Here is a 14,587-nt window from a genome sequence, read left to right as displayed (position 1 = left end):
ACAACAAATGTTTGAAGGCATTTTTTTTTGAAGGTGTGATAACACTACAATGTAACTTCAAAGACTCAGATACAGTCCTTTGTATTTAGACATGTGACAGAAAACAGGACACAACTATTGGCGTAGTTATTATTTACTGTGTATGCTGCGCAGAAATCATTGCTTTTATAACCAATGACAAGGAAAAGTTCATTTTATTGAGTTGTTCAAATTGCCTAAATCTTGCATTATTTGCTAAAATCATGATCACAACTAAAATATATTCTCTTGGCCAATCATATTAGAAACGTATTTTTCTTGCACAATGTCTAGAGCTAACTAGTGTCATAGTATAATATTTTTTAACACATTTGTGCAAAATACACATCTATAATGATGATGCTTGGCGCTTAAATGATAAAAAATGGAAAATAAGTATTGCCAGTACTTGTGAGTGGAGGTATAATACATGTGGTATTAAAGAAAATATTTTTGTGGTTCTCTAGAGGACTAACATACATGCATCTCTGGTGTGTGTGGGCAACACTAAGTAGAAAAGTACTTACAGCACTGATTGCTTAAGGTTATATAGTAAAAAATATCTATGTGGAGTAGAGGATCCTTCTTATTAAAATAATCAAGTTTTCTGTGGAGAATAGATTCAAAGAATTTAGAATATTTTGTCTCCCTTCATCGTTCATCTTTGTTAAGTCCAACACAATTAATGATAAATCTCACACTTGAGTCTCCTGTTGACCTAAGGGTTTATGTCCTATCCAGTGAGCTTTGTTAACATGTTTTTCTCACCTCGCTCTTTAAATTGTATATAATGCCTGCCTAATGTCAGCTACAACAAAGAAAATCTCTTTCTCACTGTGCCAGACAGCGCTGAAAGGGAAACTCCACTGACTTGGTCAGTTTAATCATCATGGGAAGTATCACTCACTAGTCACTCTCACTAAACCTAACCCTCCCCTGTGTAACGTCTTCTGAGGGTGCTCTTAAATCTGGTGATCTCCTTGTGATGTCACTAGTGGTATTCTGGCTAATTCTTAAACCTTCAAAATAGTACCAGAAACCATAATTTAAAAAATAATTCCTCTCCTGCTTCTATGTTTAGCTTTATTTATGTGTTCTGACTGAGTGTATTATGTCTTGTACAGGGAGAACCTCAGAAAGAAATTGTTGTATATTTTGAACCACTTGTTGAAAGTCAACTAACAGTTTGAGCAAAACCTCAACAATTTCCAAGGAAATAATTTCTCATTACTTGACTCAAACACGAGGCCACAAAACCCACAATGATGCTTTGCCCAACAGTTTTGTCCTATTTATTCAATGCACATCCTTCACATCCTGTCTGCAGTGACAGACATCTAATACAGAATGAATATATGCTGCATAGGCGTTTATCAAGATAATACACTAAGATAAAAAAAATGCTTTATTGATCTGCACCAGGGGAAATTTGCATGTTACAGCAGTGCAGGAACCAGATAAGAATAATTCAAAGAATTGTTCATACTTATTCTTATCTAGTTCTACTTATTTGAATTTATTCTAACCCATCCTGTCTGGGTTGTGTTCAGAGATTTTCACTTGGACACATGTCTCTGAATGATCTGCAGGGATTCAGCTGTATGTGACTCAAAATTGACTTTATATATGAGAATATCTATTCGCATCTTTATGTGGATCCAAATGCTGACATCAATGCAAAGGCCTTGCTTTTTCAGTCAAACTTCTTTGGCAAGCTTTTCCAACAGGCTACAATGAAGGCCGTTGATTAATGTCGGCAGTTTCCACTGTTTTAGGCAGCTGTGTGAATTCAGATGCCCACAGTGAGGATGTGTTGACTTCTATCTGCTGCATATTAAATTCCTTAATCCCCATGTACTGAAACAGGGACATGCTGTTCTCCTTCAATTGTACTGGGTTTATAATAAATAAATAAATCAATCATTGGGCTGTGTTGCTGGAAGTCCTGGAAATCTGGCACATAATTCTGACTTCAGCTCTTGCATGTACTTGTTTCATCACAGTTGATAGTTTGACGCCCTGACATCTCCCTCAGGTAACAAAAGGTTTAACTTTGAATCTCCCTTGAGTAGACTCTGTTGTGCTGTTCCTGCACCAAACAGCTAGTGTCTGGCCTGTGCATTACAGCTGTAGGTTGAACTTGTGGTATAAAAGACTGTATCAGTTATTGTATTTTGAGAATAATTCATTATTATCAGATAATCTTTATTTTAAATAAGTACATTAAAAACATATATTTCTCACTGAATAGCTTTTTGTGCCTGTCTTAACCTCTTAACGCACGCTGTTCCGTCTAAGGGACGGGACGGATGTTAGGAGGTAGCCACACGTTCTTCTGAATGTTTTAAACACCAACCCTTAAACATGTATATTCATGTCGTACATTGTTGGAAAGCTTAGATTGTCCTGATTCATTCAAGACCACTCACGATTTATATGGTTGCTCACAGCCGTAATAGTATTAGCGGTTAGCTCGGCTAGCCCCTGAGCTAAGTAAGAAAAGCTATAATGCTACATACCTTCAAAGTCTTCCCTTTATCCACAACGATCATCTTATGACTCAGGACTTTCTGTACAGCTCGCCAAGTATCCATTCTTGTGAAATATGAAATCCGTTTCCATAAAACCGAAATACTTTCCTCAGTATGTCCATGTATTTAGTCCAACACGTAATGTAATAACACAAATAACAAACCACATACGGTCCGTTTACGTCATTTCCTGACCTGCGCGTCCATCTCAGAGTACACGTGACTAGATGCCAATAAAAAACAGGGGCGTGTATTAAGTGGTTAATGGCCTTCCATGCCAAGTCAAAACGAAGATACTTGGATTAGGTTGCCTAGGAACTGGGAATATGGTCAAAACTTCCTCTATAAGCCTGTAGATACAACATGAGACAACAGTGTGTGTTAAACGTGAATAGATGATTAATGGTTTTTAACATTCTTACTAAACATCTGTGGCTCTCACTGCATCAGACCTGTCAGCTGCTGTAGTTATTTGGGACTTTACACTGATTGATGGGGAAATCTCAGCTGCACTTTGTCATCATCTTGTACAGTTGTGTCCCCACGTTTCCGTCACAATTTCTTACGGTCAATGTACTGAAACATGTGTAACTCATGTTTCCCGTGACATTGCTCCCTTCTTCTCAGAATATCGTACGGCAGATTTTAACCTCAACGGAGAATTAACCACATAAAATCATGCAACTTGGCCATATTGGTCAGGTGTTATGAAATAAAGCACAGAGTGATGTACAAAACATTGAATGAAAGGACGCCATGTTGAAATGTTGATTATGAAATGTTCTGTGCTGCTGAAAATTGCAGAAGTGACATCATTTAGATGCCTGTGAAGAAAGGCATCTAAATTTATAGCCAGTGTGACTTGCCAGTGTGACTTGCTCGTAATGGGATTTCCACAGTGTTCACCATTTATTACTAATCTCCACATCAACCTTACAAAACATGGTTACACATTTACTATCAAACATGAACAAAATAGACACCACATGGAACCAAAGCGTGATACTGAGCTGAGACTCAAAAAGAAGAAGAAGACCATAATAATGTGCATTCACCGCATGTGCGTCACTCCAGGAATACAAGACGTTGTCCAATGATGTCCCTTGTCTCATATCTAAGCAACGCAGTATGTCTTAAAGGCACATTTCACCAGTTACAGAGAGACAGAGTTTATAAAATAATTTCAAAGTTATAAGGTAGGTATTAAAACCATTACAAATCCCATACATCAAAAACAGATGTAATAATATAAATACATTATAATTTGACTTTTCACTTTTCCTAATTCATTTTCTTAAAATGTCTTGCTACGTGTCCCCCTAGTTGTCTAATCTGATTTGTATACTGAGGTTTAACTGTTGATTTTTGATTATAACGTTTCAGAGTAGTGACAGGAAGGTGACGTATTGATAATGAAATGTTTTATGGTGCTGAACATTTCGCAAGAAACATGATTTAAATTACCATGAAACAGATAAAAATGTCAAGCCAGTATTTCATGTACTTGTGTATCCAAAATAAATTATGAATATTGTTAAATTAACAATCAGCTTCTGGCTGTAAGACTTTACAGCTATTAACATCAAACACATTGGTAATAAAAGCATTTAAATAAAAGTTGTAAATAAAGTATTAAAACAGTTCCATACATCAAAAAAAGATGTGATAATTTACATAGATAAAATGATAATGCATACAAAATTTCTGGGCCAACAATACTTTCAAGAGCAAGTAAATATAAGGAACAGTCATTTTCCTTTGTAACATACACTCTTAAAGTCAATGCCATGCCAGATAAAGAAAAGATCTGGCATGTACTTGGACCTTGTGATTAGTCATTTTAGGTATTATGTAACAAGTGACCATTCAAATATTGCAGAAAAGGAACAAGGAGCAGTCATGGTGATCTGTCAGATGCCAACTCAGTCACAAAATTTGTCACGAAATTTCCCTTTTTCTTGTATCACTCAGCAAAATTTTCAAACTGATTTGCTGATACATTTTGTGCCTGCAGTGGAAGATTTAAAGCCAATGATCATAACATTTACCCATCGTTTTGTTGAGTTATCAAGAGTACTTCAGGATATAAACAATATCAACAGTTGACAAATGAAAACATGAAATAATAATATAATATAATAAAGCACATGGAAATTAACGTTAAAAATCACTTTGAGTTGGAGCTATTCGATCTGCTCAGTACTATTTAGAGTCTTGAATACAGACTCGTCCAGCTCTTTCCCTGCCATGTTGCTGCTCCTCTCCTTGTCCTTGCCTTTGAAAGCCTTCCCCAGTTTGACCGACATCGTGTTTAGAACAGATGTCTCACGGCCGCTGCGGGTGGAGGTAGACGCGCTCCTGCTGTCTGAGTTGGTGGCTTCAAACAGTTTTGCCATGAAGCTTACGCCAGCCTGACGAATGTGGGAGCTGCCGGCGAACACGTAGAGGATGGGGTTGACGGCGCTGCTGAAATAGGCGAAGGCTGTGACATTGGGACGGGCTGTACACGCAGCTTGGCGCACTGAATCACTGCCATTCAACAGGCCAACCACCTGGAGGAGAGGAAACAGGAATACAGCAGATAATAGCTAAGGAGATGTCCAGTAGCGACAAAAAGGTGAGCTTTTTTGAATAGCTGTATTAAAAATTGATTCCAGAATGTTAGTAGTAACAATATGTAACAATTGATTCCAGAATGGTAGTAGTAACAATACGTAACAATTGATTCTAGAATGTTAGTAGTAACAATACGTAACAATTGATTCCAGAATGTTAGTAGTAACAATACGTAACAATTGATTCTAGAATGTTAGTAGTAACAATATGTAACAATTGATTCCAGAATGTTAGTAGTAACAATATGTAAAAATTGATTCCAGAATGTTAGTAGTAACAATACGTAACAATTGATTCCAGAATGTTAGTAGTAACAATAAGTAAAAATTGATTCCAGAATGTTAGTAGGACTGTATCAATACGTAACAATTGATTCCAGAATGTTAGTAGTCACAATACGTAACAATTGATTCCAGAATGTTAGTAGTAACAATACGTAACAATTGATTCTAGAATGTTAGTGGTAACAATACGTAACAATTGATTCTAGAATGTTAGTAGGACTGTAACAATACATATAAATTGACTCCAGAATGTTAGTAGTAACAATACGTAACAATTGATTCTAGAATGTTAGTAGTAACAATACGTAACAATTGATTCTAGAATGTTAGTAGTAACAATACGTAACAATTGATTCCAGAATGTTAGTAGTAACAATACGTAACAATTGATTCCAGAATGTTAGTAGTAACAATACGTAACAATTGATTCCAGAATGTTAGTAGTAACCATACGTAACAATTGATTCCAGAATGTTAGTAGGACTGTATCAATATGTAAAAATTGATTCCAGAATGTTAGTAGTAACAATATGTAAAAATTGATTCCAGAATGTTAGTAGTACTGTATCAATACGTAAAAATTGATTCTAAAATGTTAGTAGTACTGTATCAATATGTAACAATTGATTCCAGAATGTTAGTAGTATCAATACGTAACAATTGATTCCAGAATGTTAGTAGTATCAATACGTGATGTGTCTCTATGAATGGGGACTTTGGTGTTAAAATGTCCTGTCATAAAACATTTTACTTGGGTGAAACCTAACCTGCTTGTTTGTATGAATACATTCACATATTTGGTCTCTTATTAAATAAATATAAATATTAAATATATTCTACTGAAATGTCAGTAGTGAAATTTCCTTAACTGTGACATTTTTGTGTTTGGTGTATTATGAAATCAGTAATAGTTTGACGCCCATGAAAACTCACCTCTATGATGTTGACAATGTGATAGGGCAGCCAGAATATGGCGAAGGCACAGATGATCAGCAGGATCAAGCGGCTGCCTTGACTTCTCTGCTGGAACTTGGCGCTTTTCAGACGGCAGATGACGGAGGAGTAACAGACGTTGATGAGTATAAAGGGAACCAGGCAGGCCATGATGGTCTCAAACACGTACTGGAAGATTTGGTGACCTACGCTGCCCCAGTGGTATGGCATGCAGACGGTCACGTTGATATTGTCTGAAATCTTCCGATTACTGTAAGAGATGCAGAAAGAAAAAGCATACAGTAACATAGTGAATGTGATGATGACACATGTCGAAACAACTGTAACAAAACCTTCATTCATGTTTTGATGACTTCATTAGCTCCAACCTTTTTTTTCTGATCATACTCTAATATACAGTCATATAAATTGATGTAATCGCTTTGTATGTGTGAAAGTTAATTAGCAACCAAACCATTAAACAACCACACAACAGATTTAGTCAGTAATGTAATGTGTGTGTTCGTAAAAGCAGAAAATATCCACAATTAAATAATTCTAAGTGTAACTGAGCTCTCAAGATGAACGGTGTTTTTTAGTTGTGCAACATGACTTTCTTTGCTGCTCTGTTCAAAGTGGCAAACCCAGAGTGCAGACCGATATCTGATTGTAAGGTAAAAAAAAAAATGTGGTCAGTCTTTATCTTGTCCACAACTAACCTGGTGGAAAGTGCTAAAAATAAATAGCAGAATCAGCCTTAAAGAATTCTTTGTTTTTAATCTGTTAGTTTACATTGTAGCACATTTGCATGAAACCTTATGCTGCTTTGGCAGACAGAAGCTCCTGCTCACACTGAACAGACAACAGCTACCTGGATTACTTTGGCACAGAGCAAAAAGTCTAAATCTGATGATAATGAGCAAAGATCTCAAGTTCATTATAGGGACACTATGTTCTAAATAGATTTTTGAACATTTACTGTATTGATGGTTATCAGATATCTATCACATCTCAACCTCCACAGTGACAAGTGTTAAAAAATCAAGTTTGCAAATTTGGAAATGTATTAGATTCAAAGCTGTAAAATAAGGTTTAGGCTCACTCACCTGCGGTAGAAAGGCATCGGCAGTGACAAGATGAACGCCATCACCCAGACCACCAGCAGGAGGACCAGCAGGGAGCGTTTGTTTCGCATTCTCTGAGAAAGAAAGGGCCTTGTGACAGCCATCCAGCGGTCCAAGCTCATCAGGCAGATCAGGTAGATGGACACGTACATGTTCACACTCGACAGGTAATGCACCAGTTTGCACGCTGCTGAACCAAACTCCCAGCCTCGACCCCCAGCCAGGTACCGTAGGAAAAAAGGAGCACTGAGCAGCACAAAAGCATCTGCCAGGGCCAAATTCAGCACCAACAAACAAGTCACTGACCGTTTTTTCACTCTGCAGAGCACCGACCAAACCACAAACAGGTTCCCAGGGAAGCCCAGCACGAACGCCAGGGTCAGGATTGCAATGCCACCCACAGCTGAGGCGCTGATGGGCAGAGATGAGGGAGTAGTGGTGATATTAGACGCCATCATGAAAGCCACTGAAGAATACAACTAACAGAGTAAACTAACAAAGTAATATAATCTTTCGCAAGAGAAACAGTCAGGAAACAGGAAACGCTGTTGTAAGTCGTGAACGTGCGTCAGTGCTATAACATATGTGTAATTAAAAGCACCAGTCACTGAACTGTGTGTGTGTGTGGGGAGGGGGGGGGGGGGGGTAACCACTTTAGTACCAAGGTGCTCCACAGAAGATCTTTAGATCTTTCATAACCTACATTTTTATTTCTTTTTGGGGGTTATTCATGAATCCAAAAAGGGAGGGGAGCACCACTGTTGATGTTTTTTTGTTTTGTTTTTGATATGTTAAGGATTGGTTATCTTGTCGGATGTGCTGACATGTTGAAATATTTTTTTCAATAAAATTTCATATAAAATATATACAGCTTTAAGTGTTTGTTTTTTTTCCTTCAAATTCCACCAATGTGAAGATCACATGATGGACCACAGTAAATAATATCAAGAAATAAAGCTGCTCTCTTTTTCACATAACTGTGGAAAACACAGAGAATCAATGTGGCTTTGAAGACATTTCATCTGTTCTTCCACAAAACTAAATAAAACTTATAATTTGTCATAAAATGTTCTTGAGATGTACTTGAATATTGTCATTTCAATCAGGAGAGACCAGAGAATGATGCAAAACGAGTTGTTTATTGTACAGATGATTAGGTATTGTTCAAAGTCTCTGGTGCTTGGACTCTGCAGGGAGATTTTTTATCGAAGGACTTCAGTCCCCCCTTGAGCCCAAACACTGGTGGTGGTGGCTGATGACTTCTGCTTAGACTTATCACGCTGCTGAGGTTGATGAAGTGACGCACTGATTACTCTGCAGACTGGGTGTTGATGGGGGGGGGGGGGGATTGCACAAAACAGCATCAGGAAAGCACCCAAGCAGAGAGGGAGAAAGAATATTTTACAGACAGCTGCAATATGATGACTGACCTCTGTCATTCATGAGCATGCAACATGATGGTCTTCCTGACTGAACTGTACTTTTCTACTCTTCCTGATTCATTTTATCAAAGTTCATGAACTGTTATCAAGTCATCTACTTGCATACTGACATTGAACCACTGATTTTTGATGAAACTTTTTGTAGAAGTGAAAGACAGGATGTCTTGGTGAAATGATGATTATGAAATGTTCTGTGCTGCTGATCATTGCATAAGAAACTCACTTCAATTTTTTTAAAAACAAGTTTTATGAAGTTAACAAACAGCTTCTGACCGTAAGAATTTACAGCCACTTACACAAGACACATTGGTAATAAAAGCATTTAAATACAAGTTGTAAGCAAGGTATTGAAACCATAACAGTTCTATATATCTAAAATAGATTGGTAATTTACATTGATAAAATAATGCATACAGTTTTACAAGTTTTTGGGCCAAGAACAAAAATATTCAAACAAATGATAACAATTTTGTCCATTTCTGGCCCAGCAATACTTTGATGAGCAATTAAATATAAGGAAAAGTCATTTTCCTTTGTAACATACAAACGTCATAATCCTTTTTTTTTCATTTTCATCAGACAAACCCTGTTTTTCAGCAATAGCCATCAGTATCTTTATTTTCCATGGACACAATGCACTGTAAACAGACACACCAGCTTCTCTTCTGTTGTATTTCTGGCAAAGGAGCTGATCAAGAAGTGCTTGCTGCAGTTATAGCTTACTAGAACTGATATCTTAAGGATTACAGCTGTCAATAGATGCATATAGAAAGCACATATGCTTCAAAAACTAGAAAGACACTGCTTTCTCATCATAGTCCAGTGACATTTCCTGAAATTGGTTCTTCAACTTGCAACAACATAAAGGTTTTATTCACATTATGGTGATTTTATGACTGAACAGGTGTATTTTTTCACTCTAATGCCTAATGTAATAATGTTCACTGAAGTCAAAGCTCAAAATAACATGATTGTTATGAGTTAACACAGTTTAAATAATGTATGGTTTGAGTTGGAGCTAATAGAGCTGCTCAGCACTTTCTAGAGTCTTGAATACAGACTCGCCCAGGTCTTTCCCTGCCGTGCTGTTGCTGCTCTCCTTGTCCTTGCCTTTGAAAGCCTTCCCCAGTTTGACGGACATTGCGTGAAGAACAGATGTTTCATCTGGTGAAGAGTTTGCACGGCTGCTGCGGGTGAAGGACGTGCTCCTGCTCTCTGAGTTGGTAGCCTCAAACAGTTTGGCCATGAAGCTGAAGCCAGCCTGACGAATGTGGGAGCTGCCGGCGAACACGTACAGGATGGGGTTGACGGCGCTGCTGAAATAGGCGAAGGCTGTGACATTGGGACGGGCTGTTTTCGCAGCTTTGAGCACTGAATCACTGCCAGTCAACAGGCCAACCACCTGGAGAAGTTAGGGGAAGGGAGGAAACAGGAGTACAGCAGTAAGTTATCAGTTATCAAATACTGTTCTAACTCACAAATTGATTGCAGTTTTTTGCATTTTGCTATTTTTAAAAGAGAAATTTCAACTCTAACATAAGTTCCTGCAGATGTTGTACATTAGAAGGTAGAAACTGTAAACAGAGTCACAGGGAAATTTTCATTGTGAAATATTTATGTGGAAGGGTTGAGTTTCATTTCAGTAAGCAGTATCAAAATGATGTGAAATCTTTAATAGAAAGTGCATGTTTTGAATCCATTGCATGTTGTTCAATATCTTGTTGAAATGTCAGTGATGAAATGTTTTACAAACACTTAAAGACTGCAATAATCTCTTCTTTGGTCTCTTAGGAAATCAGTAATAGTTTGACACCCATGACAGTTAATGTAAAAATTAAAAATCACCTCTATGATGTTGACAATGTGATAGGGCAGCCAGAATACGGCGAAGGCACAGATGATCAGCAGGATCAAGCGGCTGCCTTTATTCCTGCGCTGGAACTTGGCGTTTTTCAGACGGCAGATGACGGAGGCGTAACAGATGTTGATGAGGGTGAAGGGCACCAGGCAACCCATGATGGTCTCAAACACATATTGGAAGATTTTGTGATTTACGCTGCGCCAGTGGTATGGTATGCAGAAGCTCAGAGTAATATTGCCTGGAAATGTCTTCTTCAGATTACTGTAAGAGATGCAGAAGGAGCAGACAAATATAAGGTGAATGTGACGATAAGACATGTAAAGACAAGACTGCAACAAAATGTAATTCATGTTTTGATCAATTTATTAGCTCCAACCTATAGCAGATAAAGCAGATACCTTTTTTTTCTGATCATACCCTAAAATACATTCACTGTCAAAGTTTTGCCATCAATTGATGCCACAACTTTATAACTATGGAAGTTAATTAGCAACAAAACTATTAAGCAACTGCAAAACAGATTTAGTGGGTGACACAGTGAGTGTACAGGAAAAGATTAGTGAGAGTAGAAAAAGTTTTGGGAGCACACAATTAAATAATTAGAGTAATTGACTCCTCGAGATGACCTGCATCTCTCCATTTAAGGGAACAGTAGAGCTTTCTGTGCTGCTCTGTTCAAAGTGGCACACTCTGAATGCAGGACGCACTGGGTTTGACCTGGAAGTCACAAGTGACTTTTTTAGATCACATCTACATCCGGCTCTTTCAGTGCACTCTATCATTTTTAATCATCTAAAAAGTTAAGACACAACGGTCATACATGTGCATGTTTTGCTGCAATATACCTGTATGCACTTATCCAAAACTGTTGGCACAACAAGTAACGTTTTACAATCCAAGAGTTTAAAAATAACTCACTGGAGAAAATAATGAGGCCAAAACGGACCAAATCTAGATTTAAATAATCTGTATGCATGGTCTCAACTTTTATTTACATTGTCACAGTTTGGAATAAATTTCCATATGTATGTTTTCTACCTGACAAACTTTATTAAACTGCCTGATAGTGAAAATTATGGAGAAATAAAATGTATAGCTTCATTTTTCTCTGTACAATTCTTTATATTATTACACATTAGGACTATAAAAATCCAGATAAATTGGTGATATACAACTACAAAGGACATTTAAAGTCAGTCACTTAGATATCATAGTTATTTGGTATTGGTTTATCTGCACAGCTCAGAATAGTCAGTGAAGTAAACGTACTGTATGTGCAAACACTGAAAATTACTTTCTTAAGGGTGTAATGTGAAGTTACCACCTGTATCTGTTCATGTCATTGAAATGTCATTCATAGCTGTATCTGTATTCACACAAAGTGGATGTCTCTTTCATATATCTACAAGTCTAGTGGGCAATAGAATAAAACAGCATGTTAACCAGCTACCTGTATTGATCAAATAATAAAACATGATTTGTATTCCTTCAAAACACCTTCAAAAGAAGAAAAAAGTCTAAACTAAATCTAAATGAAAGAACTGTTTAAGAAATGTTAAAGGTGTGTGTGGAAATCATTAGTAAAAACAGAACAGGAAGTTCACGGAAAAATACAGAGGAGGAAACAACTTTTGAAAAAAATGGGCCATAATACCTCATCAGATTATATTGCACAATGTTTTCTAAGAAAAAGAATTAGGTTGTGCATTTGGTAAGAGGAGGTGGAGATGAAAACACTGATAGGCTGAAATGTGAAAAATAAAAATGGTAAAATCTTTAAAGCTCCCTTTGTACCATTTGCATGTACCTTTAAGACAGTCCCTAACTAGCCTTGTTTAGCTCAATTGAATCAAACCCTACTGCATTTTCCCGCTTGATGTGGTTCATGTCTTGGCTGGTGTGAAAGCAACAATCTCATTTGGGTGCAGACCTAATCAACTGACACCTTGTTGAAGTGATGGTCTCAATCCGATAAAAAACAAAGAGCTTTGTAGTTCAGCCGACTGAAGGCAGCACGTCTTCAGATGACATGAAGCAATACATAGTTTTCGAGATGTTGCCTTGATGTGCATTCAGATGCTTCATTTTGTTCACGTATTGTGGCTTGGTATATGGCCCAAATAATGACTGCAACTGAACAAAGGTGCCAATTCTTCCAGTCCATGTTGGAAAGCAATCCTGGAGAAAAAAACAAACTCTCTGCCAGATTTATGACAAATAAAGGAAAAGGCAGCTCCCATGTGGCTTTTGTTGATACATTTTGGTTTGCTTGAAATGTTGCCTGTGTGAAACTAAACCGACCCAAAAAGGCAAAATGCAACAAAGTAGCAACTCATGCACTAAGTCAAATCAAAACAAACGACCAATAGATGTAAAAACACCTTGAGTTTCTATTCCTCTATAGGTGACAGCAACAGTCAGGCTTCCTTATCTGATCATGAGGTAAACCGTGTGGTTAATGCCTCCCTGCACAACTGATGAGAAGTGATAAAAGTTACTGCATAATCTTGCAGAATCAGGTGTGAATATCAGCATATTCTTTGTTTTTCAAATCAAGTTTGCAAATGTAGAAATGTATTAGATTCAAAGCTGTAAAATAAATTTTAGGCTCACTCACCTGCGGTAGAAAGGCATCGGCAGTGACAAGATGAAGGCCATCACCCAGACCACCAGCAGGAGGACCAGCAGGGAGCGTTTGGTTCGCATTCTCTGAGAAAGAAAAGGCCTTGTGACAGCCATCCAGCGGTCCAAGCTCATCAGGCAGATCAGGTAGATGGACACGTACATGTTCACACTCGACAGGTAATGCACCAGTTTGCACGCTGCTGAACCAAACTCCCAGCCTCGACCCCCAGCCAGGTACCGTAAGAACAAAGGAGCACTGAGCAGCACAAAAGCATCTGCCAGGGACAGATTCAGCACCAACAAACAAGTCACTGACCGCTTCCTCACTCTGCAGAGCACCGACCAAACCACAAACAGGTTCCCAGGGAAGCCCAGCACGAACGCCAGGGTCAGGATCGCAATGCCACCCTTAGCTGAGGGGCTGATGGGCAGAGATAATGGAGTGGAGGAGATGGTGGTGGTGATATTGGATGCCATCATGAAAGCCACTGAAGTGTCTGAATGTGTCTTCTGCAGCTGTGAAACTAGACTCACACCTTATGCAGGAAACAGGATGTTCTGTTGTAAGATAAGAATGTATGTTAATGCTGCAAAATATTACAAAATATTTTTTTGTTCTTTTAGATTTCTAGCTACAGTATCACATTATACATTTCTCACCATGTATTCTCACGTATATCTTGTAATGAATAAGATTTGTGTGCAGAAAAAGATACAGTCAGTAAAACATATCAGTAAGTAGTGCACTGAAAAGCATCAGACCCAGAATATTTTTAGAATCCAAAAAGCAGGGTAACACCACTAGTAGCCAGTGTTTTTCAAAAACATATTAATGATTGTTTATCCTGGCTGATTTTTTTAAAATAAAATAAATGCAGCTTTCCTCTCTTGTCTTATACCTGTGAGCCCAAGTCTCACTGAATTATGTTTTCCTTAATTTTCCTTCAAAATCCACCAATGTAATGATCTTATGAAGGAGCACAATATTGTTTTAAATTAGTCTGTACAGTAATTTGTCATACAATGATCACATGTTACTATTATAAGGTTACCTATCACTTTCCCTAAATCATTTTCTTAGAATTCACAAACTTGTTGAAAGTTCTTCTAGTTAGTTTAGCTTGACATCAAACTTGCATATACTGACCTTCAG

General features: G+C 37.7%; 2 protein-coding genes across 2 annotated transcripts; both read right to left on the bottom strand.

Annotated features, from left to right (window-relative positions):
• Positions 1–4,732: 4,732 nt before the first annotated feature.
• Positions 4,733–7,961, bottom strand: LOC128383915 (leukotriene B4 receptor 1-like). Its single transcript, XM_053343498.1, has 3 exons — positions 7,489–7,961; positions 6,383–6,653; positions 4,733–5,101 (listed from the first exon to the last, which is right to left on the bottom strand). The coding sequence occupies exons 1-3, from the start codon at positions 7,959–7,961 to the stop codon at positions 4,733–4,735; spliced, it is 1,113 nt and encodes a 370-aa protein (XP_053199473.1).
• Positions 7,962–9,966: 2,005 nt separating this feature from the next.
• Positions 9,967–13,923, bottom strand: ltb4r (leukotriene B4 receptor). The gene is made up of 3 exons (XM_053343125.1): positions 13,427–13,923; positions 10,794–11,070; positions 9,967–10,350 (listed from the first exon to the last, which is right to left on the bottom strand). The coding sequence occupies exons 1-3, from the start codon at positions 13,912–13,914 to the stop codon at positions 9,967–9,969; spliced, it is 1,149 nt and encodes a 382-aa protein (XP_053199100.1). The 5' UTR covers positions 13,915–13,923.
• Positions 13,924–14,587: the final 664 nt, after the last annotated feature.

This window comes from Scomber japonicus, chromosome 22 (genome assembly GCF_027409825.1).
Source record: "Scomber japonicus isolate fScoJap1 chromosome 22, fScoJap1.pri, whole genome shotgun sequence".
Taxonomy (NCBI): domain Eukaryota; kingdom Metazoa; phylum Chordata; class Actinopteri; order Scombriformes; family Scombridae; genus Scomber; species Scomber japonicus.
This window is presented reverse-complemented; position numbering and strand designations above follow the sequence as displayed.